This window comes from Octodon degus, unplaced genomic scaffold (genome assembly GCF_000260255.1).
Source record: "Octodon degus isolate 3935 unplaced genomic scaffold, OctDeg1.0 scaffold00409, whole genome shotgun sequence".
Classification (NCBI taxonomy): domain Eukaryota; kingdom Metazoa; phylum Chordata; class Mammalia; order Rodentia; family Octodontidae; genus Octodon; species Octodon degus.
The window spans coordinates 33,472-58,355 of record NW_004524985.1 but is presented as its reverse complement, the minus strand read 5'-3'; the positions used below and the strand labels follow the sequence as shown (position 1 = coordinate 58,355).

At 39.5% G+C, this 24,884-nt stretch overlaps 1 protein-coding gene and 1 pseudogene across 1 annotated transcript in view; one reads left to right on the top strand and one right to left on the bottom strand.

Moving 5' to 3' along the window:
- Positions 1–6,540, top strand: part of LOC101578521 (proton myo-inositol cotransporter-like) — a gene marked incomplete at its 3' end in the record, with an annotated part of 110,969 nt that extends 104,429 nt beyond the window's left edge. Inside the window, exon 4 of the mRNA XM_023708601.1 lies at positions 6,534–6,540. Within this exon, the coding sequence (XP_023564369.1) occupies positions 6,534–6,540 (7 nt within the window). The remainder of the gene's footprint in view (positions 1–6,533) is intronic.
- Positions 6,541–7,122: 582 nt separating this feature from the next.
- LOC101578125 lies at positions 7,123–23,496 on the bottom strand (annotated as a pseudogene).
- Between the last annotated feature and the right edge of the window lie 1,388 nt (positions 23,497–24,884).

Sequence of the window (24,884 nt, the reverse complement as noted above, 5' to 3'; positions counted from 1 at the left end):
TTTGTAGTGATGATTGCCTTGATTACCTAGACCATAGGTATTTCCAAAACAGAATTATTAAGAATACTAGTCAGAAAGTTAGCTTTGCCTGTTGATCACTTAAGTGAAAATGAGTATAAAATATATTAATATTTAATGTACATAAATGATATAGCAATACATATACTCTATTATTTTTCTTTTGTATGCTATGTATTCAACCCTAGTGTATTATACATGCTAGGCAATGGCTATATCCTCTGCCCTAAAATCTTAATTTTTAGTCATATATGTAAAATAGCAACCCAGAGGCCCTGTCAGTTTCAAGTTGAAATTAGATCCAGGCCAACTTGTTGCTAGTCATTGTTGCAGGGCATGCAGGTTACCTAGGTATATAATTTATGCAGACATTCAAGCCAGTAGGATTGGCATTGTTTTAATTTTATCAGCTAATGAACTCAGTAACCTGGTCAAATGTTGACTGTTTTGCCTTTGGTAGGGAGCTTAATCTGTACCCTAGAAAGGAAAAGTGTGATAGGGAGGGGGATTTGTTCAAGGCCCTCCTGTGACTTCATTTTAAAATACACGATTTACCTCTGGGTCTTTGAGAATAGTGATTGTCACATGCAGGAGACAGCTGTGTCTTTGTTTCCTCTTTCTATAGTAATTTTGAAAGTAGGTCGTCTTTCCTTAGGTCTTTCTTTTCTTGCAGTATTGGTATCACTAGTGGCCATTTTAACAACTCTTATTTTTCAGAGAAGCTAGAGAGGATGAATATCATATTTTCATAGAAATTCTCCCATCATTTCTTTAGAAATCTTGTTCCATAGTAGTGAAATTACAGATAAAGGCTTACTACCTTTGGAGAAAAGTAGTCCTTTCCCCCAGTAGCTTTGGTAGGTTGCTTGTGTTTTCTTTATGTGGTAATACAGTGTTATCTATTCCATATGACAATATATGTCCTTTACTAGATGAAGTTGAAATAGCTATTGACACATTGTCTCTTGGCAAGATGACCCACAGTTTTCTGAATATCCTCAGAGAAAGCATATGTACTGTTACTATCTTAGAGGTTGCAAAATTCCGATAACTGTCAAAATGTAAGGTGGTTTATGTGCCTCACATGGTAGATTAAAGCAGAAGGTCAAGTGGGAAGCTTTCATTTTTCATTTTGTGTGATCAAGCTGTAAGCTGAAAGACTATTAAAACAATGTACAACTGCATTGAATTTGTAGTAAGACTTAACTGTCTTAGCCACAATGACTTACTTTAAAACTGTTTCATTCAGTATCTTTAAGTAAAGGTGGCCATCAGATTGCCAAGCCCTGAAGGGCCTTTAAAATCTGCAGCAGAGCTGGAATAGGGCTTGAAGTTTAAGTGCCATGTACTCCCTTGTACTGTGGGGAGAAAGAGCAGCACAGAGATTTTCTACTCAGCCTGCTCGTGGGAGAAGCAGTTTTCAGATTCCTTCCAGGTAGCCTTCTAAGCTGTCCTTGACTGGTGCTGCAAATTCAGATTGTCTTAGTAAGTAGTTAGGAGCTACTTCAAGATTGTGTATTTTCTTTTTCTTGCTAAGATGTACTTAAAACCTTATCATAAGAATATCCATGCTGAAAGAACTTTGAGTCAGACTTCTTTCCAATGCATTGTGAAATGCATGCTGTTTTTTAATGCTCTGTGTTTAATACGGTTAAATAAAGGAGAGAAAAATCTCTAGAAGGTAGACATTTTAGAAAGACTATATAATTCCTTACTTGCCATTTTGGCATAGCTCACTTCCAACTGAACATTAAATACATTATTTAGTACAGGTAATAGTCTACTTTGTAAATAAAACTCAACTTTTCCGACCTCCCAGGCTGACCTATGGCACCTGTGTTGTTTTTCTTCTAAGACAAAAGATGTTACTGTATGAGTTGTTCTTTCTAAACTAACACCTCAGTACTCAGGTGTAACTGCAGTGTTGGCACTTGGGTAATGAGTAGGTGCCTTTTGTGTTGCAGTTGGGACACTTGCCTCTAAAAGGTTCACCATCTCTTCCTTGGGAAACACAGTTTTGTGTAATGGGATGGTTCCATCGGTGGGCTCTGGAATCAGAGTATGGATGGCATGTCTGTCCTGCGTGATCTGAAGAAACTTGCGCATTCTCGAACATCCGATTGTTTCAAGTGTTTCTCAAAAATCAAATGACTCGTTTCTCCTCCTTTAGTTTAAATTGGATTTGTATTGGGGAGCTAGAGTGGTCAAATGCCATTAAATTTCCTGTTAACACTTTTTCTGGGCATTCAACCCTTTGATTTTCAGTCAGAATTCTACTGAGAACTTCACATAGGGGCATGTTTCAATTCACTTGCTTAGCCATCCTTGTGTAGTGGTAAGATGGTGTAGCTTTCAGTACAGAGGTGTATACTTGCCAAGGTAGAATGAGGAGATTACTGGGTTTGTGCAGCTAGAAGTAGCTGGACATGTCTCACATTTTCAGTGTATCCTTTTCTCTTTGAAGTGTGCAAACTATTTCCTTAAAGATGACACCCAGTGCATATCTCTTAGAATAAAATAAAATAAACATTAACTCTTCGTACCTGAGTGGTAACTAGTGTGGCAGTGTTAGGAACAGTGACTGTTTATAGCATATTTCTCTAAATGTTATGCAGATATCCCCCCACCCCCTTTAAATGTATTTGATATCAAGTCTCACTGTGCAGCTCCCCAACACTGGGATTACAGGCATGCACCACCACGCCCCGGTCTCTACCTGCTCAGCCTGCCTGGGGGTGGGACCAGCAGGGCCAGTTGTCCCTGAGCTTGCCTAAGCAGGGGCTTAGTCAGCTGAGCTATCTTGCAGGCCCTCTCTTTCCCATTCTTAAAACTCTAAGATTAGACTTTGTACTGAGCTGGTGGGTGTGGAAAGACATAGAGGTGTGTCTGACCGAACTTCCTGCCTTCCCAGCCCCTCCTCCTCCACCAGCTAGCTGTATCTCCTGCCTCTTTGTACCGCCCCAAGTATCAATATGAATATTGAATAAAAAAACGAACTAGGGCTGAGGAGCACAGAACTGCCCCCACCCCATTTCTTGACTACCCACCTTTTCTAAATGGAAAAAAAATATATAGTATAGATAACAGTGAAAAAGTAGAAACAAGGCAAAAACCTTCAAAGTCAGATGACAAGAAAATCCAATTCATTTCATTCCACCTGAAGGATGTAGTGTGTTTTCCATCTGTTTCCTTTTCTTCTTTTTCCAGCATTATGTGGCTAAGGTATCTGACACACGCTGTCTGTCTAGGTACCAGTGCCTTCTCTCTTCTTGTTTTTGTGATTTCTCCATCTTGTTTCCGAGTAACCTCCAGAGTTTTCATCTCAGTCCACAGACAGGATCATGTCCCCTTTCTCTTCAGAAACATGTTCTTTAGCTTGTCAGTACTTTCTTTCCCATCAGCTTTAACTTTGCAGATTTATTTTCCCAGATCCTCCACTTTCAGACCTAGAGAGAGAAATGTTGGCCCAGTTCCTTGTGATTCTCTGCAAGGGGGGAGGGCTGTGGGTCAGATGTGGGATGAAGCTGTATACAACACCAGGTGGTACAGAGTTCCTAAGCTTCTCTGTTGTCTAGGCATGGAACCCTGCACAGTAAATGTGGTTATTATAACTATTGTAATTCACAGGAAGAAGTTATGTTGAATTTCAGAAATAAATATTGCTAGTTTCCTCTGTGCTTAGAAAGCCTTTTGATGCTATTCTTCATTTGCAAATTTAGCTTGATTTATTCTTTAGGTTCCCTTTACGTAGTTTTAAATTTCTCTTTTAAAGACTAAAATAGAGCTTACGCATTTTTTTCCTGCTCAGTTTGATAGATGCTGGAATTGTTTTTATTGGGCTGCTCAAGGGGTCAAATGTCTAGAAGTTAGGGAAAAAATGTTTCCATGTTCGTCTGAGGAAAGAACTAGTAAGAAGGAAGGTGGTAGTGATTTTTTTCTTTTTTTTCTTTTTTTTTTTTTTTTTTTGTATTTCTGAGACAAGGTTTCACTGTGGAGCTCAGGCTGGCCTTGAACTCACTTTGTAGCTCAGGCTAGCCTCGAACTCACAATGATCCTCCCGCCTCAGCCTCCCAGGTGCTAGCATTATAGACACATACCACTGTGCCCTGCTGGAGATGACTTCTTAACTGTGGATTCAGTGTGCTGGGTTTGTAGCCATTTCTCTTTGTTGGCATAATGAGGTTGATGCTTTATTAACAGGGGTTAGCAATTTTTTTTTTTAATAAGGGGCCATATGACAAATATATGGCCTTTTTTTTTTTTTTTGCGGAACCGGGGATTGAACTCAGATCCTTGCGTTTGCCAGTCAAGCGCTTATCCTACTGAGCCATCTCCCCGGCCCCAATATATGGTTTTGTTGTCGTATGGTCTCTGTTGTAGCTACTTACCTCTGCTAGTGTAGTGCAAAAGTTGATGTAGCCAGTGTATAAAAGGATGAGTGTGGCTTGTGCCAATAAAACACAACACCGATTTTGTGCCTGTTAGGATTTATTACTTATAAAACAAAAACTCTCCTGATTTGTTAACCTTTCTTTTGATCAATTATTAAATATGCCTACTTCCTCAGTTTTTAACTTTCAGGTGATGCTACCCCTTTTCCTCCCTTTTTGAAAATTGTGTTTACTGAAGGCTGCTCGGTGTGAGATTCCTTGTGGCCCTGACCTGGTTCCTGCTCAGGCCTGTGTAAATGTGCACTGGTGGGAAGAGTCTGTGAGCTGGTGTTGTGGGGAGGCAGCAGGTGAGTGCTTGAAGGCAGGTTAATGAGATCAGAGAATGCTGCTTTTTTTAAAAGCCCGGGTCACAATCATTTCTACATTTGTCATAGTTTAGCAAATCAGCCAGAGTACCACATGCCACATTTGATCTGACCAGGCACCCAGAGAAGTGCCGGGTCTCTGTCTCAAGTGCTGGCTCTTCACCGGTCCTGCGGCTAGCTCCCCATCGTATTGACTTAACTCCATTGTTCACACAAAAATAGAAATCTTAGTCTGCTTTTCCCCTTGGATTGAAGTCAAAGCAAGACATTATGCTTCGTCAAAGACAAAGTGCACTTGGCAGATGAGGTGACATTATTCATGCAGTTGCAGTAAGAAGGTTCGTGAGTGATCAGCTTCTCAAAGAAGAGAAGAATACCAGGTTTTACAGAGCAGTTAAACAGGGAGTCATGGAAAAAGAAGAGTGTGAGTCTTATCTTGAAATATGAGAGGGCATGATGCCTTCCATTTTTCCAGGATCTGAGCACCTTCGTGACTCATCTGTGTTGCAGTCAGCATTAGATTTTCATGTCTCTGTTTCCATGAGGATTTGACTTTACTTGTCCTTGTATCTTACACCAAATACAGTCACTGCTGTGTATTAGTGTACCTGATAGATGTTCTCTGATGCTCTCCACAGTGGGAGGAGTGCATGGGGAGTCTGATCTTTGACTCATGAGCTCTGAAGGAGCAAGCAGAGTTGCTACAGTGTCATGTCCCTTCCTTTTCTGCAACTTAGTCATCCTGAAGCCCTAGGAATTGCGACTGCAGAGGAAGCGTGATTCAGTGCACAATGATTATTTGTTGAATGACCTGGATTCCAGGGACAGATGGATATATCTTGAGTCTCACAGTAGAGTTTTACAGAATTATTTGACGTATTAGGAGCTATTTTCTTTTAGTTATTGACATGTGGGGCCAATTATTTTTTTGAGGTCCAATATTTACAAGTACAGTGATTTCATATATAAAAGTTATAAACTGTCATGTGATTTATATTTTTCAGAATTAAGTTTTAAAATAGGTTCTTGTTATCAGAATTTGGGAATATCCCAAATTATTGAATTAGACTCTTATTTATAATGATGCAGAATAGATTATCCTTCAGATCAATCCTTTATGATAGTCATGTATACTTAAGGAGGGGGTAGAAACTAGTACACTGCTAAGCAAGGTGAGCCTGTGAAATTGTGGAAATTTCCACTATCTGTGACTACAGTAGCTCCAGCAATCCTAAGATAAATGCTTGTCTTGAGTATAGCATTGTAGTCAAAATCCTGCTTGTGAAATTTTGTTTCTGCTAGTCTTCTGTGCTGGTTTATACCTAGATAGATATGCTTGAGGGATTAGTTGGATACTTTTATTCCTCAAATATTCTGTGAAAAATATTTTGTTAATATTGCTTTTCTGAATAGATTATTAGCATTTTTCCTTATTTCACAGTATTTGAACCATTCTGTAGCTTTTTCTGTGTAGTGCTTAGTGGTGCTATTGAATGCGCATTCATCTTTCTAGTTAATGTATTTTTTGGGGTAGTATATTTTAGAATAATGTCAGTTGTAAAACCTCATGGAGTAATGTCTACTGCTGTTGACCCACACAGGGGACATAGCTGCCATCAAAGAGGAGCAAAGAGGAATATCGTTTAGAAGTCTTACTGCTTTTTTTTTTTTTTTTCGTATTCTTTATTGTCAACAATTTAAAACGATCAACATAAGGTCCGGGGAGATAGCTCAGTAGAATAAGAGCATACCTGACAAGTGCAGAGTCCTGAGTTCAATCCCCCCCACAAAAAAATCAACATAAAAAAATAAACATTTCAATAATAAATACTGCTCTTTTGTCTGTAATAAATAAGTTTCTTAACAAGGAGTGCACTTTTCCAGCCACAAGTGTATTAAAAAAATTTTAAAAAAATGTATATGGCCGTAGGTCACAGCTAAGCAGTCTAAAGCAGCACCGATTGCAGCCTTTAAACAAGATGGGAGCTTCCTCCCTTCTCCCTCTCCCCTTCAGGAAGTATATTCACAGTTCCAAGTCCTCTGGCTGAAATGCTCTCAACAGAGAAAAGTTAAGAGTCATTGCACCTTTCTGCGAAATTGTCTGAAAAAATCTTTCACATCAGGTATCTTGAGGGCAACTACTTTATGTTCACTCGTGGACTGTCCCAAGTCAAGACCTGCATTCCTGTGCCTGTTCTGGTTCCACCCAGTTCAGTGGGCCCTAGAGAGATTCTTTTTGTACCACCAGCTGTCTGTCTTCTTCAACATGCTCTAGGTCACTCAGCTGGCTTCCCTGTTGATTTCGCAGTGGAAAAGAGGAGTCCCATAGGGTCCATTGGAGAAATCTTTCAGTTACCTCTATGTAAAAGCATGTTCAGGGCATATTCCCTTCGATTCTTTAATTCTGATGAACAGCCAGACATGAGTAGAGTTGTCTAATAGTTGTCAATATCCTGTCTTCATTGATGTACATGAGAAAGTATTCTTCGTTTTGGCTTCAGATAATTATTTTTGTATGATCATTGTAGAAATTTACCTGATGGGTGCCATCGTTGAAGAGCATCATTAAGGCTTTATCAGATTTTAGCCACTGAAGGAGATAGAGCTGAGGTCTTCGAATATGTGTAACACCAGGGAGATCACTGCCATCCGTGAGGTTCTCCATGTAGTGGGAAAAGCACTTCAGCACTGTCACTTGACTGATGAATTGTTCAGGGCATCCCTTGAGAACACAGCACTGACCGAGTTCTGTGTAATAGTGAACTGCTTTTTGTCCAGAAGGAGGCTTATGTGAGCTCAGTTGTTGAAAAGGACTCCAACTGTGTGGTCGGAGAGCTGGTAGCCAAAGCCATACTTGTTAAGAGTAGTCAATGCACTTGGTGACCCACTGAAACAATCTGCTCAGCTGCTCCCAGGGAATGGAGTCGGCATCTGGTATATTTTCTAGACATCCTCAAAGGACTCTTGCCGCAATGTTTGCAACGCTTCCCATAGTACTACTTCAAGGCATTCACTGCTGCTGCTGAAGCTGCCAGGCATCCCTCTAACTATCACCTGAATAGCATCGCCAGCCTGCTGCCTGTTTCCTACTGCAGGTGCTCCTGATCTGGCCCCTGTGGTGGCAGGTGGCTGGAGTGCCTCATCTGTCTTAAGTGATGGCTGGGTTATTGAAATCTTTTTCAAACCATGCCTAAGCTTGTAAATTTCTTCATCTTCTTTAGGCACTGTATTGTGTGTATCAGTGTATCTTGCTTTTTCTTTCTTGCCACCAAAAAGAGCAGCAGCAGCTTTCTTAAAAAAATTCTTAGTTGGGCTTGATAAATGAAAATCTGGAACAGTACAACAACAGCTAGAAGAAAGTCTGTGAAGTGAAACCTTGCAAAAAAAAAAAAAAAAAAAGTCATATCGAATGATGTCATCCAAACTAGGCCTATCCTCTGGGTTTGGAGAACGTGCTAGCTATTAAGTACTTAGCAGGAGCCAGTGACAACGATGGCATTGTATACCTTGCTTCTCTTATACACCTGTAAGTCTCTTTCAGATTTGTTGTTTCAAATGAAGGTCTTCCTAGCATCATTGGATACATTACACAGTCGAAGACCCAAATGTCTGATTCACAGCCGTGTCCTTGTTTGTTGAGGAGTTCGGGAGAGAGATAATTTGGGGTACCACATGTTGTTCTTCTGTGTTCCAAAGCTCCAGCCTGGCTGCCAAGCCAAAGTCTCCAACTTTTAATTCCATGGCTTCATTAATAAAAAAGTTCACTAGTTTGAGATCTCTGTGCATGATTTCTTGTTCGTGAAGGTATTTCAGTCCAGACACAATTTGCCTGAGGTAGTATCAGACTTCAGGCTCTGTCACACCTTTCTTCCTTTTACTGTGTGAGCCATTGACTTTCTACTGCAGTATTCCAAGAGAATCTAAATTTTTTTTTTACTACTCCTCAAAGCAGTAGTAAAACTGCAGTACATGTTTATGATGAAGAATTCTGTGGAACTCTTTGTTTATTTGTCAATCTTTTCCCTTTGATGACATTTGCTACTCTGCTGTGAGGAATAATTTTTGTAGTGTACACTTCGTTGTTTGTCAAATCTGTCATTTCATAACATTTTGTAAAATTGTCCTTGGGGCTGCGGGGGGCAGACCAGGCCTCGATGAGGGCGAGAGCTGATCCCTGTGCAGCTGGTGCCCCAGAGCAGTGCGGGGCAGGTGTGGCCCCTCTGCCCACCTTGGCCTGGGTCTGCTCTGTGCAGCATCCCTTCCACCTGGCCGCTGGTGCCTCCTGCAGTCGGTCATCTTTCTCCAAGTCTTGCAGCAGTACTATGTGAAAATTATTTTGTTGTATTGTTCTAAGAGAGAAGAAAAATGAACCATAGAAAACAGCAAGTGAATTGCACAGATCTCCTTGGGACAGTTAGTGGCCAAATTTGGAATTCAAACCCATTTGACTTATTAATTCATGTTCCTAATTGTTACCCTGTAGATTGAGTTTAAGATTTTTCATGTGATGGTAATAATATTACTATTTTATTTTCATACTTAAGATTTGTTTTGTATGTGTTCATTTTATTATAGCTATATAGTTGTGGTTTTTTTTTTTTTTTCATTTCTGGGATCAAACACTGATGCCTATAACTTGAAGGGAGACTTGTTTTTTTCTAATATTTTCAGAGAGTTTAGTCTCTGATCAGCTAGGTCCGTGGCAGAAAATCATGATGGAGGGGCACGATGGGGGTGTGGAGAGCTGCCCAGCTCATGATACTGGGGAAGCAGAGAATGGGGGAAGAGGCCAAGAAGAAGGGGCCAGGAGCTAGGCACAGCCCCAGGTCAGGGCCCACTGACCCACTTGCCCCAGCGAGGCCCACTGCTGAATGGCCCAGCTGGCTATGAACTGTCAGTGGGCAGATCCACTGACGAGGTTATTGCCCTCACAATCCAGTTACATTTTCAGGAGTCTCAGTTCCATCAAACTGACAGCTTACCAGGATTACCCAGGATGTACACTTAGCATATGTCAGTGAAGTAGCTTATGGTAATTTACTCAACAAGAATTTTATTATAGGGATGAGGCTCCAGAGTTGTGAATTAACAGGTTGAGTTTAACCACTTAAATAAAGCTGGCATTGAGATAATTTTCTAATGAAGATTTTTTGAAGTTGACTTATAATGTACCTATTCATGATGTGCAGCATAATTTGATACATGGGAACTGTATGTAAATTACATTGATCAAGTAAGGTAAGTAGCACATCCATGAACTGAAGCATTTGTCATTTCTTTATGTTGCAAACAGTCTAAATCAGTGTTTTAGTTATTGTGAAATAAATAATAAATTATTAGTAACTGTAGCCAACCTACCATGTTATTCAGTGCTAGAACTTAGTCCTTCTGTCCAACCATATTGTCGTGCCTGATAACTAGCTTCAGTCTCCTTCTCTGCTTTCTTTCCTACCCTCTGGTAATGTCTGTTCTATTCTGTGCTTATGTGAGATGAACTATTTTAGGCCCTACTTATGATTGAGACCATGCGCTTAAAAATAACTTAATGTGCACTGTTTTTAAATTAGCACAGGCTCACCCATGTTGCTACAAATAACAGAATTTCCTTCTGCTTTATTGCTGTGTAGTATTCTAGTGTGTATATATTTGACACTCTGTAGTCTTTCATTTATTGATGGACACCTGGATTGATTTCATATCTTTGCTATTGTGAATAGTATGACAATAAACATGGGAATGAAGATCCCTTTACCATGTGGATTCCGTTTTTGAGACTATATTCTCAGTGAGGGGATAGCTGGATCATTTGGTAGATCTAACTTTTGTTTTTCCTTGAACATTTATTTGTACATGGGGACCAAATACAAACAGATGAGAAATTTTTAGTTGTTTTAGAAAATATTTACTCTCTTGAGTAGGCCAAAGTTAATGTTCTAATATTTTTACTCAGACAAGTTAAAAGTGATATAATTATACTAATAAATCGCATTTGATAGATTTATACATAAAGTAAGAACTTCCCAAACCTCTCTTGGAGGGTGTCAGTCCACCCCACTGGGCAGTATGGCACACAGATGCAAAAAAAGTCAGAGAGAAAGTTCTGCAGTTGAGCTTTGGGATGACCCGGTGTTCTCTGTGAGAAAAAAGCCTCCTCTCCAAAAGCTCATGCATGGCTTTTATTGGTATCAGTTAGGGATGTGGGTAGCAGAGTGCCTCGGGAAAGAAACTGTGTAGCCCTGGCCTATAATGTGACACAACACCAGGCACAAAGGCCTTCATTAGCAATGCACAGATAGATTTGATGTGTGCAAGGCTGGCAGCTTTACTGCCAGGAAGGTGCAATTCTTTCTGCGTCCCATGGCTTGGGACAGGGATTGTCTCATGTCTTAGTGCTGGAAGCTCAAAGGCTCCTGCTGGAGCCTCCCTTCCAAGGCTGCTCTCACCTGCATGATGCGGCTTTGCTAGTAATGGGACCACTGGTTCCTCTGCTGGCCTTGAAAACATTCTTTTAGTCAATTAAGGGAACATTTATTTCAGCACAGCCAGCTCTGTGGCATAGACTTCATTTCCTAGAGAGCAGCCTGGCGGTCTCCCACAAGACCTAGACCTTTTGAAGAACGTCTTGTACACTTCATTACCTGTTAATGCATAGTGCTATTCATAATAGCACTACATACATTTGCCTACAAGATGTACATTTAATTGAGTTTTGGCTAATTTACCTATTCAGTTGTCTTAGAAAACTGTCTTTCCAAAGTCAGTTATTTGCATAAAATTTTTATCTACCATGATGATGTTAGACATAAAAATCAACTTCCATCTATTCTGGCAGTATAGTACACTAGCCTACTCTTAGTTGTATATGAAGGTAATAATTTAGAAACAGCTTTTATAAACTGGTTATGTGATGTTACTTTTAATTATTTAAGTGGAATCTTTTCTGTAATTCTTAAGTGAATTTTCTATTAACTTGGTGTTTCAGTCTACTGTTTTGCTACGAATTCTAAAATACTCTCCTTTTATGAAAGGGCTGAACAGTTTCCTTGTTTAAGTGAGTTGCTGTACACTGGAGATCTCCACAGGTGTTTGGTGCTTTGCACTTCCTTGGCTCAGTTGGCATAACAGAAACACATTAGTTTTTTGGTAAGTTTGGCTTACTTCTGGGCCAGGTGTACCTAGTCCCCTGTACCCGACACTTGTTTATGGTAATATAAATGTAGTATGATATACAAGATTTTCAAAGCAGTTTCTTCAGGAGCTTTTATAAGGTACTGGATGAGATCATGTACTGAGCAAGAGAGCAGGCAGTTAATGCAAGATAGTATTTTGACCGTAGATATGTGCTAGATAGATACAAATGTTTCTGTCTCTATTGATTACATTTTCTCTTCTTGAAATTGTTTCATTTCAATAAAAGCCTCACCAATTGTTATCTATGGAAAAGTTATTTAGCTTTGTTTATAAGTATTAAATTCCTGGGCTGGCCAAATAGCTCATTGGATTAAAGCGCCTACAAGCAGGCCCAGGGTTCGATCCCCAGGCCTGCTGTACAGGCCCTGCCCCCGGGATGCACTGAGATAGCAATTGAGACTCGATGTGGTGGTGCCTGCCTGTGATACCAGCTCTTGGGAACGCGGATCATTACGAGTCCGATCTAGTAGTGAGACTCTGAACACCCTGTAGAACCTTCCCTAAAAAAAAAAAAAAAAAAAAAAAAAAAAAAAAAATTCCTTCAGCTGTTAAATCCAGCACTGAAAACCTCCATTTCATGGGGTTGGGTATGGGTGGGTAGGTAGGCCCAATTATGCAGTATTAAATTTGCACAATAGCTCATGAAAAGTGGGTTCCTCATCTTTTGTTTTGTGCATTAGTTAAGCAGGCTCCAAGAAAGGTTTTTTTTTTTTTCTTTTTCTCTTTTTTATTGAGAAATAAATATGAATGAGACAGTTTCACAGCTGATTAATAGGACAGTTTTATCTTTCTTAGGGGTTCCCTTTCTTTTCTTTTCTTTTTTTTTTCTTTTCTTTTCTTTTTGAGAAACTGGGGATTGAACTCAGGCCCTTGTGCTTGCCGGGGAAGCACTTATTCCACTGAGCCATCTCCCCGGCAATAGGACAGTTTTGATAGTCAATACACTGTACATTGTTATCTTCTTAGTGGTTATCCATGGTACAAGAAGCAGAGAGGATATTCTGTCCATTCACTGTTAGTACACCTCTTTCTTCTCATTGAGTTAAGCGAAAGTAGCTGTAAATTTATCCTATTTTGTATATGTAAATACAAAATGATCTTTCCCTTGTATCTTTTTTTAAAATTTTTATTTATTTATTTATATTTTGTCCTGTCAGAGGTGAATATTCTATTGGCATCTATTACTATAAGTGTTTGAATTCAACTAAACAATCTTAACACTGTCTAGCAGTCTATAATATTAGTGGGTTATCCTCAGAAGTTATTGATTTGAGCCTTTTACAGCTTATCGTATTAATATGGATTTACTTTATATACCTCATTTTTATACTTTTCTACTGAATGGTTAAGACCAAGATATAGCAAGACCTATATACCCAGAAATGCAACTTTTGTATCTGATAAGGTCAGCCAAGTACAAGAAAGTTATAAATAAATTAACATATTTTCCTATATGCGTGCAATGGTGAGTAAGCGTTAATTTATATAACCAAACATGTATGTATAAACAGGTTAGCTTGTAAAAAATAATTTGCAAAGAGAGAAGCCCAGATATCAAGACCTTTTACTGGATGATAAAAAAGCCCTGAGCAAAACCAGCTATGGTCTACCAAGACTGAGTGATGTCTAAACTTGGTAAAACTCTATTATTTCCTACACACACACACACACACACACACACACACACACACACACGAAAGAAAATAGTTAATTTATAGTTTCTGAGGGGCTTACCATTATTGCTTTAGGGTAGTGAGTTCTTAAGTAACATGGTAGCATTAGCTTGCAAAAAGATAGCTTTAAGTGGGTTCAGTGATGGCTCATTTTCTGGATCCCCCTGGTATGGAAGATTAGGCTTAACCTGGCCAACCTACTCCAGTGGTCTCATTTCTCGAAGCTGTGATTCCCTCATCAACAGTAAACCAAGGAATATCAGGTATCTTTCACCTGTGGGCCATCTTCCCATGCATACTTCTGCCGTGCAGCTGAATAACTAGTAACACATGCTGCATCATGAATCCAGAATCTCTACTTAATGGGCCAGTGTAATAACTTAGCCTGCTCTAGGTTTATGGCATAGTAGGATTAGCTTTCAGAAAGCCAGCCTTAAGTGGGTTCAAGGACAGCTGAGATGTTTGACTGGGTGAGTTACTTCACATCTAGAAACAGATTGCCTGGGTTTTTAGTCCAGTTAACACCCAATATTGGGCAATTTACACAGTCAGAAGTGACATCTTCTTTTAAGTATTCTTTTTATCTCAGTTTTCTTTCTTGTACATGTTTACAGTATATAATGATTGCATATATCATGAATTGGTACATGTACATTTTAACTTAAAAAAAAGTGTCTCCTCCTCCTCTCCTTACATCTTCCAACTCTTGGCCTCCTTCCCATTTGTCAAAGCTTTGTTTTCACTTTTTCCCCTTTAGTTTTTTTTTTTTTTCATCCTCTTTCCTTCTTTCCTCCCTCCATCCATTTTCCATTTTTCAAACATTCTTTAGCAAAGCCTTCTGACAGCATTTCAGAGACATGTTGTCTCTTGGCTGCTGATGTATGACTTTCTGTGTTACTTTCCCATTCAGGGTAGTAAGTGTGGACTTCAAACACCTCTGGAAATTTTGTGATTTGTTGTTTTTAAAATTAATGAATGTGGTCATCAGCTACTTGTGTTTTGGAGGCCACTTCTATAATTTAGCTAACACTGCTGATCAGTATTCAGAGGAATTTTGAAAAAGAGGAAGACAGGGCAATAGAAAGAGTCAGGATGTTCTAGTCACACCTAATTTACTAACCTGATGATACTAGATTTTAGTTTTTTTGTGGTGACATACACAAACTATGAAAATATAAATGTCACTTTCATTTATTTATTTTTTCCTTTTTTGAGACAGGGTCTCCCAGGGAGGCAGGCTGTCCTCAGAGTTGCCATCCTTCTCCTGTAGCACCCTGATGCTGGGATCCCGAGCATGCATTACTATTCCTAGCTTAAACATCACAGCTTTAAGTATTATGTAGCTTAACATTTGCACCAAGGATCCGACTCAGGACTTTGTGCTTGCCTGGCAGGCGGTTTTACTGCTGAGCTGTGTCCCCAGCCATCTCAACATTTTGTAGTAAATGATGTTTCCTCTTTGCTCTTGATGGAAATGATGCTGATTTTTACACCTAGAGTTAAAACACTTGCCAAATGTCAATAATAATTTAGAGAATTAATCCAGTGCCAAAAATAAATTTTGAGAAAAGTGTATCTATTTCCACATGGCAAAAAAACATCATTACTGTTTTCTTCAGTATTCAAAGACAGGAGACAGATACTATTAATAACATATAATAAATTCCTCATGGTTGTTTCTAATAAAATATTTCATAGTTCTATAATTTGAACTATCAATCCAATGTAGTAGGCTTCTCCTGAAAATTCCAGTTTAAAAAAAATTAAGATGAGATGTTTATTTATTACTAATTTACTAATACAGCCCCTTTTGCTAGATAGTAGAAAGTTGAGTGAAAATGTGGCGGAGAAAAATTAGAATCCTGTAATACCTGCAGTAATTTACATATAATAAATCTTCAAGTGACTCCCAGTTTGCAAAAGTACCAAGAACCCCAGTTTATAATTCCTGCACTGGTTATCAATAGGTGACCCTTGTGAGGCTGGTGTGGCCATCAGTCGTGATATGCCAAACCCATGCGCTGCTTCTTGGTCACCTTGAACTGAGCAGCTTTGCTTTTCCATGCCCTTCCACCATCTCTGCATTGGAGCTGGCTGATTGTACTGAATTCCCTGAAGCCAGTGTTGAAATTGTGAGTGTTAGGTATTATATGCCAGTGATGGGAAAATTCATATAGAAAATTGTTACCAAGGGGCTAGAGAGACAGCTCAGTGGCATAAGTGTCTGACTGGCATGTGAAAGGTCCAGAGTTTGATCTCTAGTACCGAAAAAAAAAAAAAGAAAGAAAGAAGATTGTTACCTGAGAAATGGGGTTGTTGCTATGACTACCTAACCATGTGGTGTCAAAACCTTTGGAACTGATGTACAGGAAGAATTGAAGGTTTGGAGGAGCAGAATAAAAGAAGCTCTAGAATGCTGTTAACAGTTTGATGGGTGTTTTTGGTCAGAGCTCAAAGAACCATGAAGCTATTGGGAATGCAGGCAATAAGGACTCCATTGGATTTTGGACTAGATGGCATGTGTATTACATTGTGGTAGAAAATTGCAGGGGGGCAGGGGGAAGGCCTGTGAGATAGCTCAGAGTCTAAAGTGCCCGCTTAGGCAAGTTTAGGTAGGTGCAGTGCCAACCCTGTCCTCAGGGCAGGGCTGAGTCTGCCATAAATAAATAGATAGATAGATAGATAGATAGATAGATAGATAGAAAGAAAATTTGAGGGCTGGGGAGATAGCTCAGTAGAATAAGCTCTTGCCTGGCAAGCGCAAGGTCCTGAGTTCAATCCCCAGTATAAAAAATAAAAATAAAAAAAAAAATTTTTAAAAAGAAAGAAAGAAAAGAAAAAAAGCAAATTGTCTACATTTTGCTCATATCCTGAGACTTTGCAGGAAACTGAAATTAAGGGTGGTGGATTAATTATTCTTGCAGACGAGATTTCAGGACAGCCCATCATTCAGATTATGCCATGGATAATTAGTGGCTATTTTTAGCCAAATTTATAATAATTGGCAAAAGGAAGAACAGAAAAAAAAATTAAAATTTTAAATTTTGGCCTAGATGGAACCATGTGTAATATTGGAGCCCTACTGTGACTGTTAGAAGAGATTGACCTCATTATAAAAATACAAAATAATTTGTACATGGATAAGAAGAAAGGTGCCTTTAGGTCATCTTAGGAATCATCAAGACCCCACCTATGATAGGTCCAGGGGTTGAACAAAGTTATCTTTTCATTTGGGAATAGTCCCTAGGATAGGCCCCTTCATACCCCATTCAAGAAGGACCTTCTAGGGAATTGGTTTGCTAGGTTTCATTTCACCTTGTGCAGCCATCCAGGTACTCAGAGGCTGCTGCAGTCATGGTCCTGGGGGTCTAGCTATTGCTTCTGCTGACCAGAGACATCTGTTTTGTCCAAGTGATGCTGGCTTTACTGGCATGCAGTATACAAGAATTATGGGAGGTTTCCACCCAGATTTCAAAGGAAAGCCTGGGAGAACAAACAAGGAGCATTTGACAGGTACATGAAGCTCTGAGAATGAAGTCAAAGGTAGAATGGAACCCTAGGAAGGCAGAGATGTCTGGAAAGAAGTGCCCGTGGAGGAAAGCTGTGGAGCCTGGGTGGAACCAACTGAAGAGAGGACCTGTGGGCTGCAGCTGGCAAAATGTGTGGGGGTGTGTCCTACAAATGCTCAACTGGCACACAAATGTTACCACAGTGTGCCCTGGGTGCTGGGCATGGAACTACAGGATTTAATATTTCCTCTGCTTGTTTTCAGTCTTGCTTTAATATGATTATTTTTATCTCCCTATTCCTCCTTTTCGGAATGGGAATGTTTATTGTGTCATGGTAAGTTGGGATTATATAACTTGGTTTTGATTTTTGCAGAGGCTTACAGCTAAAAGTTTGCCTTAGAAGTTTAGTCTTAAACTTAAAGATTTAGTCTTGCCTTTTAAATTTAGTCTTAGAAGAGACTTGAACTTAAACTTATGAAAAATGCTAAAAGTTTTGCGACTTTGATGAAGGAATTACTGTGTTTCCAGTTTCACAGTGAGGCTAGTTGTATTATGTTATGCAGAATTATGAACTTGTTGTTTTTCTTTGGAGATTGTATAGTTTAAGATTTGTTTGGGTGTGAAGTTGACAAGAGGTAGATTGTGATTGTTGTATGTTACAGGTCAGTGCCAAAAAGAACTTTGAGAAGACTGGATGAATATAGATTTAGAGGTCTCACTGAGATTAGTCTCTCTCAAGTGAGCCCTGAGCCTTAGAAGCATCTCACATTTATTGAGGGCTGAAGGCAGGCTAAGGAATGTGCGTAATTACTTAAGTGAACACAAACTACTCTCTCTATTGACTTCTACCATTTACCTAGTACTAGGTCCACACAGGTGCTAGCTGATAATATCCCAATCAAAGGATCAAAGAACAGAGTGGCAGCAGGAGAAGCTGTTATCTGCAGCCTTGAATCCCAGCTTTCTGGAATTTACAAGTGAGAGACAGCAGGTCTCCTTGGGCTCTGTCTATTGCCCCCTGCTCTCTTGGGACATCAGACTTTTGTCTCATGTCTATATGTCTGTGGTGGTGACTAATCTGATTAAGAAATGCTGACCATGGGGCCAGCGAAATGGCTCAGTAGAATAAGTGCTTGCCTGGCAAGCGCAAGGGCCTGAGTTCAATCCCTGGTTCTGCGAGAGAGAGAGAGAGAGAGAGAAAGAAAGAAAGAAAGAAAGAAAGAAAGAAAGAAAGAAAGAAAGAAAGAAAGAAAGAAAGAAAGACACACAGACAGACAGACACACAGACACACAGACAGACATGCTGACCAGATAAGTAAAGCACATTTCTGGGTGTGTCTCCGAGGGTCGTGGAGGCATGGCATCATGTAAATATGGTGTGATGCATGTCATCCTCCCATCCCCCTCACATCCTGTTCCCCTTCTCTGCTTTCCAGCCACATGAACAAAGCATCTTTGCTCCACCATGCCGTTACTGTGATGTTTGCATTTTAAGGTAGCGTGCCCTGGGCCCCACAATTGAGAATTCCAGTTTATAATTTAATAATATACACCATTAGGTAAAATATTCAGTTAATGCCACATCACCCTGAATAGATTTTTTATCAATATATGAAGCAACCTAAGTAGCATTAGTTATTATAGCAGTCACTGTCATGTGGAATGGTGTAGCTTGACTACCAGAGCACATGATCACTCCTGTCCCAAGAAAGTGCTGTGGTTCATATTTTGATGTCCCTCCAGAAGCCTTCTGTGCTTACTGGCATGCATTTGAAGTGACTGAATCATGGGGGTGTGTAGCTAAATGTGATTTTAGGAAATGGGACTCTATTAGAACAGGCAGTTCCTTGGGGTGCGACCAGGCTGGGTCTGTCTCCCTCCCAGGGCCATCCCTGCGCTCTCTTTTCCCCACACTTCCCAGGTGTCACCCCGCAAGCAGCTCTCCTCTGTGTGCCCCTGTGCCCTGGTGCTTCTTCCTGGGAGGTGGCTGTACACTCAGCTGGGAGCCAAAGTAAACCTCTCCTTTAAGTTTTAGGTGCTAGGTGTTTTGTCCCGGTGCTGAGAATGTGACTAAGATAGAACTTGAAATATCAGGGCCAGGGATGTACCTCAGCAGCACAGTGCCTGCCTGGTAAGCGCGAGACATGGGTTCAATTCCTAGTACCCCTTGCCAAAAAATGGAATTTGAAATTATCTCGAGCTTCACATCTGTAATTTACTGTGATTTTACTCAATTTTTGTGGTTTGGTGTGTTGGGTTTTGAAATATTTTTAAAATACACAAATTTTTGTTATGTAGTTATTAATTTTATTAGCTACTACAGTGTTTGATGTATTATAGCCAGATCCGAAAATGTTATGTGATATAGCAATATTGCTAAATATTAATTTCAGTACTTTTCTTGCACTTGAATTTGCATAATAATTTAACATGCTTATTAAATCTATGAAAAATAGGATCTTAGGTGTAAGACAGCTAGGCATTATCATGGAATCGTAATCCCAGACTCATACTGACAGAGGAAAACCTGGTGGTCACCCTGCACCACTGCTCTGAGAGGCTTGGTTCTCCGTTCATCAGAGTGCTCAAAGTGAGAGGATGTGGAGGGAGGCTGCCATGGGGGCAGTTTCCCACTCCTCTGGAGCTAGCTCAGTGAGTTAAGTTTCTGATTTTGTGTGATACAGTATCCAAATGCCTGTACTACTGAAATTCAAACATGAGCGACAGCAGTGCTATTCCATGTCTAAATTCGAGTACCTCATACTCTGGGTTCTTTCCTTATATTGTGGTTTACATCTTCATGATGGTTCTGTAATCTGTATGTCTTGCTGCTGGGCAGCTCTGAAGTACCTATGGTAAATGTATGACTGTCCCACTGGGTAGATTTTAATTGATTTCTTTGTTGTTACTTGTTTTTTTGAGACAAGGTCTTGCTATGTAGTTTCAACCTAGTCTTGAATTCACTATTTCATTGAGGCTGGCCTTGAACCCAAGTAGTTCTCCTGCCTCCACCTCCCAAATGCTGAGATTACAGCCATGCACCACAGATTTTTATTAATTTTATTAGTAAAAAGAACAATAAATTTGATTAGATCTGTTTGTACCACTATTGATAAAAGCTACAGTGATTCAAGTCAGTGGGAACAGATTAATATGTGAATTTAAAAATAGTGATGACCTTTTTTGGTCTTGAAACTCAACATGTTCTGTTTAGGAATTGACTTTTTATGGTAAAATTGTTTTTTGTTTGTTTGTTTACTTGTTCAGATTTATGGTTTGATATTAACTATTTGCACTTGCTGGTAAGGGTGTATTATGTCAATATCAACCAAACATTTGGGTAGAAATTTAACATTCATTGTCGTAAGGACCAGGGAGATAGCTCAGTAGAATAAGCACTTGCCTGGCAAGCTCCTGAGTTCAATCCCCAGCTCTGAAAAAAAAAAAAAAAAAAATTCATTGTCAGAGTGTTTTAGTTTTCATTGCTGAGACAAAATACCTGACACCCAAAGTTAAAGGAGAAAGGTTTATTTCTGCTCGTGGTTTATAGAGGTTTTAGTCCATGGTCAGCTGGTTCCAATGCAGAGCAGTATGACAGAGATGCAAGGGGAAAATAGACCATGGTGTGGCTGAAGACAGGCAAAACTGCCCCCCCAAAAAAACCCTCCACATACACCCCAAGCAAGCCAGCCACCAGACTGAGAGGAAGAGCCATGCTTTTTCAGTCTCTTACCTCTTACTCAGGGTACCCACCCCTAGGCAGGTAGCACTCACACCCTTAATCCTAGTGACCTTCCTCTTAGCATTGCACCAGAGATCAACCCCTGTCACACACTCTAGATCCCCCACCTCTGAAAAAGCCCCAACTGTGACTGCATGGGCCTTTGGGAGGATGTCTAGACGCAAACCGTAACAATCCATGGTGCCACACATCTAGCGTCTTTTCTCAGTTTGCATTCAAATGGTTAAAAATGGTACAACTCTGTCACTCTCAGTAAGCATACTTGCTTTTAAAAAGTGCTAAGTTTGAACAAAGGACTTGTATTTTCATTCTGTTCTTAGTTTACAAATTATGTAGTCAGGCTGCTCATAATTCATTTATCTGAACTTCAAGAAGATAACATAGGTTCTTTTGATTTTTTTTTTTTTTAGAAAAGATTCTTAGTGGATCTTAAAATATGAAATTCTGTGAATCACAACGAAGGGTCTAAAGAGAAGCTTACTAGAAGCTGAAAGTGCCTTCTAGGCCCTAAATCAAGCACTGTTCTAGTTCTCAACCAGGAGTAATTGTGCCCCCTAGTGGCCATGTAGCACCGTGTGCAGGAGTCCTTGTCACAACGCCTCCATGGGAGGAAACGCCCGGTTGGAATCTGGCGTTTAATCCTACAGAGAACATCTGCTACAACAAAACCGTTTCACCTGGTGGCAGTGGCAGTGTTGATAAACCCTGCCCAACTTACCATAAAAAATGGAGCATCCCTAATTCATAAATCTAAAATGATCTGAAATCCAAAGCTCCTCGAGCGCTGACATGGTGCCCCAAGTGAAAATTGCCTCCTTAACTCCGTGTGTTAAGTCTGAACCATGCTGTGGTCAACTTGCATGAGCCTTTGCAGGACGCCCTTACACCTGTTTCAGCCCTTTGGACTATTGTTTATAAACCATTTGAGTTTCTCCCTAAATCTGTTTTGCCGTAGGGCTGGTTGCTGTAATAGTACAACATAATCGTCTATTGCAGAGAAAGAAAAACAACGAAAGGAGGGAGATTTCAGTGAATATCTAAGGTGAATATTTTGAAAAGTTTAAGTAAAGTCACTATAAATTACTTTGCAGTTAACAGGAGTAAGATGACTTTAAAAGATAGGTGAATCATTTTGTATGTTGAATCTGCTGAACTATTTTACATTTTCATGGTCCATGGAGATGGTAGACAGCGTGCTCTATTTGTGGTTTCTTCAGGAAAGATAATTTTAGTCATCTGATCTGTGTACAGAAAAAAGGCCTTGTGCTACCTCACAAGCTGAAGAGTAAGTACTGTGTAGTTTTCAGGGTGGCATCAATTGTTTTATCTGGGAGTTTACTTTCCCTAATGACCTATGTGTTAGACAATATAGCCTTCTATATTTTTTGATTAAAAAATGAGCAAATATTCTACTTTTCTCAATTCTAGCACCAAACTAGGCTTATCTCAGTGAGCTTTGTACTGCTCCTTACTTCATACCACCTTACGTTTTAGGATATTCCTGTAGCTTTTGATTCTGGTAACACCAATATAAGCTCTGTCTTTTGCCACATTCAGTGCTGAAGCATTCAAGATGTTTCCTTCTTCTTTAGTTCAAATATTTGCTTTCCTAGGTTTTTCTTTGTACAGATTAGGGGTATGCTGAGTTACTACCCCATCTCACATTCATTTTGAATTTAATAAGCATAAATAAATAAAATCAAAAGGAAAATCAAATAATATCAAAATTCTGTTAGACTTGAGTAAAGAGGCATTGTCAGTCTGTCTGATTTTAGGATAACATTTACACAGAATTACCTTGGCTTAGGATTTCTATCTCTGAATTGATCTTAAGGGCAGAGTTCTGGACCTCTTATACCTGAGCTTATTGAAAGAAAAATATGGACAGGTCTTTTTAGTAATAATCTTTTACATTTTATTCCCTTGAGGCTCTTACATGTACCAGTAAGAAATCATGCTAACAAACTTGATTTTGATAAGCTCAGTAGTTGTCTTTGGAATAGTGGGAGACACGGGACACATAGAAACACAGGCATCGGTGACTGCATCCAGTTGGCTGCTCGCAAAGCGTCCTTAACAGACAAACTCACTTGCTTATAAGCACCCATTTTGCTTTCCTCAGAATGAACCCTCTTTTATTCCAGAAATGGGAAGATGGTTAGATGCAGAAAATTGCCTACATCTACTGTTTCAGTGATCTGACCCACTGGAATTTTCTGAGGAATTCTCCAGGTCTTGGATAGCTGCCTTCAAGGCAGAATTTGCTCTAAGGATTAACATGGGCTGTTTTCTTGAGGAAACTGCAAGCTTCTGTGTCTGTTTTTGCTTCACAGTCTGTAAAAGGCATGGCTTGGGAAGGACCAACATAATTACTCCAAGACCCCAAATGCTGTGCTGGCTGAGTGGCCTGTGGCTTTTGGGGATCTTTTGCCAGGACCTTACAGCAGTGTCTCCTATGCCCACAGTCACTGTGCCTCGTAGACTGTCAAGACAGTTCCCCAGAGATGACGTATTTCCTCTACACTTCACTCCCTTTCCACCACATGGGGCCAGTCCTGTTACCACACACTGCTGCTTCTCATGCCTTGGCAGATAGGCCATAGCCATCTCTCCACAGACTGGGTAAGCATCATGAAGTCCAGGAGTTGTCACACACTGTCTCCCAGACCTCCACATGACTGGAGCACTTAGTGTGCACGTCCTAAAGTCTCAGGTACTGAAGTAGGCGGGAAGGCAAGAGTCGCCGCTGTCCTCCTCTCCAGTTCCACCGAGCCCAGCTTAGAGACCCACCCTCAGCCATCCTTTAATGTAAACCAAGCTGGCTACTTCTGGTTAACATTTTAGTAAATTCTTCATGTCATGTTCTGTTTTCTATCAGTTGTCACAGTTTTGCAGATATATTGGCCAACATTGTATAGCTAAAACTGCTTGACTAGTAAAAAGATTTTTTTTTTTAAGGTTTGATTTCATGTTTGTTTATTGTCCATGTGATCTTTTTATTTATTTTTATTTTATTTTATTTTATTTTGAAGAGTAAAAACAGAAGCAAAAATAAATAGAAAAAAGACAGAAACAGGACAGTTGCTCAGATCACAGATATCAGCATACTGTCAGTCAAGGTGAACATTCAAAACATTAACTACTATTTTCAAAAGAAATTGATGGAAAATAGAATACAACCATCTCAGCCACCCTGTATATATACTTGCACGTTTTTCCCTCCTTCTCTTTCCTATTTTTTCTCCTTTCTCTCATCTTTCTTGTTGAATCCTTAATTAAGTTCAGTTTCTTTTCATTTTACCTTTTAGGTTTTATTTATTCTTCCAGGTTCTTACACTAGGGAGACAATATGATATTTACACATGTGGGTCTGATTTATTTCACTTATAAGTATAGCCTCTGGTTGCATCTTAGGTAACCTTTTAAAAAAACTAATTTATCTTACAAATTTTGAAAACCCACTGAATTGTATGCTTAGAAGGATAAATTTTATAGTGTGAAAATTATATATCAGTGCAAAAAAAAGTCCAAAGCCTATAATCCCACTTGGTGATGACATCTTCATCTCAGAGTCACCAGCCCAATAAGGTCACCAGCCATCATACATGTCCCTCGAGCTCGTAAAATGTGGCTAAACAGTGTTTAAGTGAAAACATAAAAAACTTTCAAAAAATAGAATGCAAAATATCTCAGTACATTTTAAATATCACAAAGTTATCTAGGAACATTTATTTAAATAACTATAATATTAAAATGAACTTGCCTATTTTCACTTTTATGGCTAGTAGAAAATGTAAATTTTGTTGTTTTTTTATATTGGTACAAATTATTATTTTTTTCCATGATTTTGAGAAAAAATAGCAATGAGACAGTTTCAAACCAAACTGGTAGGACAGTTTCAATAATTAACACATTGCATACATTCTTCCTAGTGGTTAACTGCTGTACAAGATGCGGACATGATATCCTATTCACAAACACCATTAGAACAAATC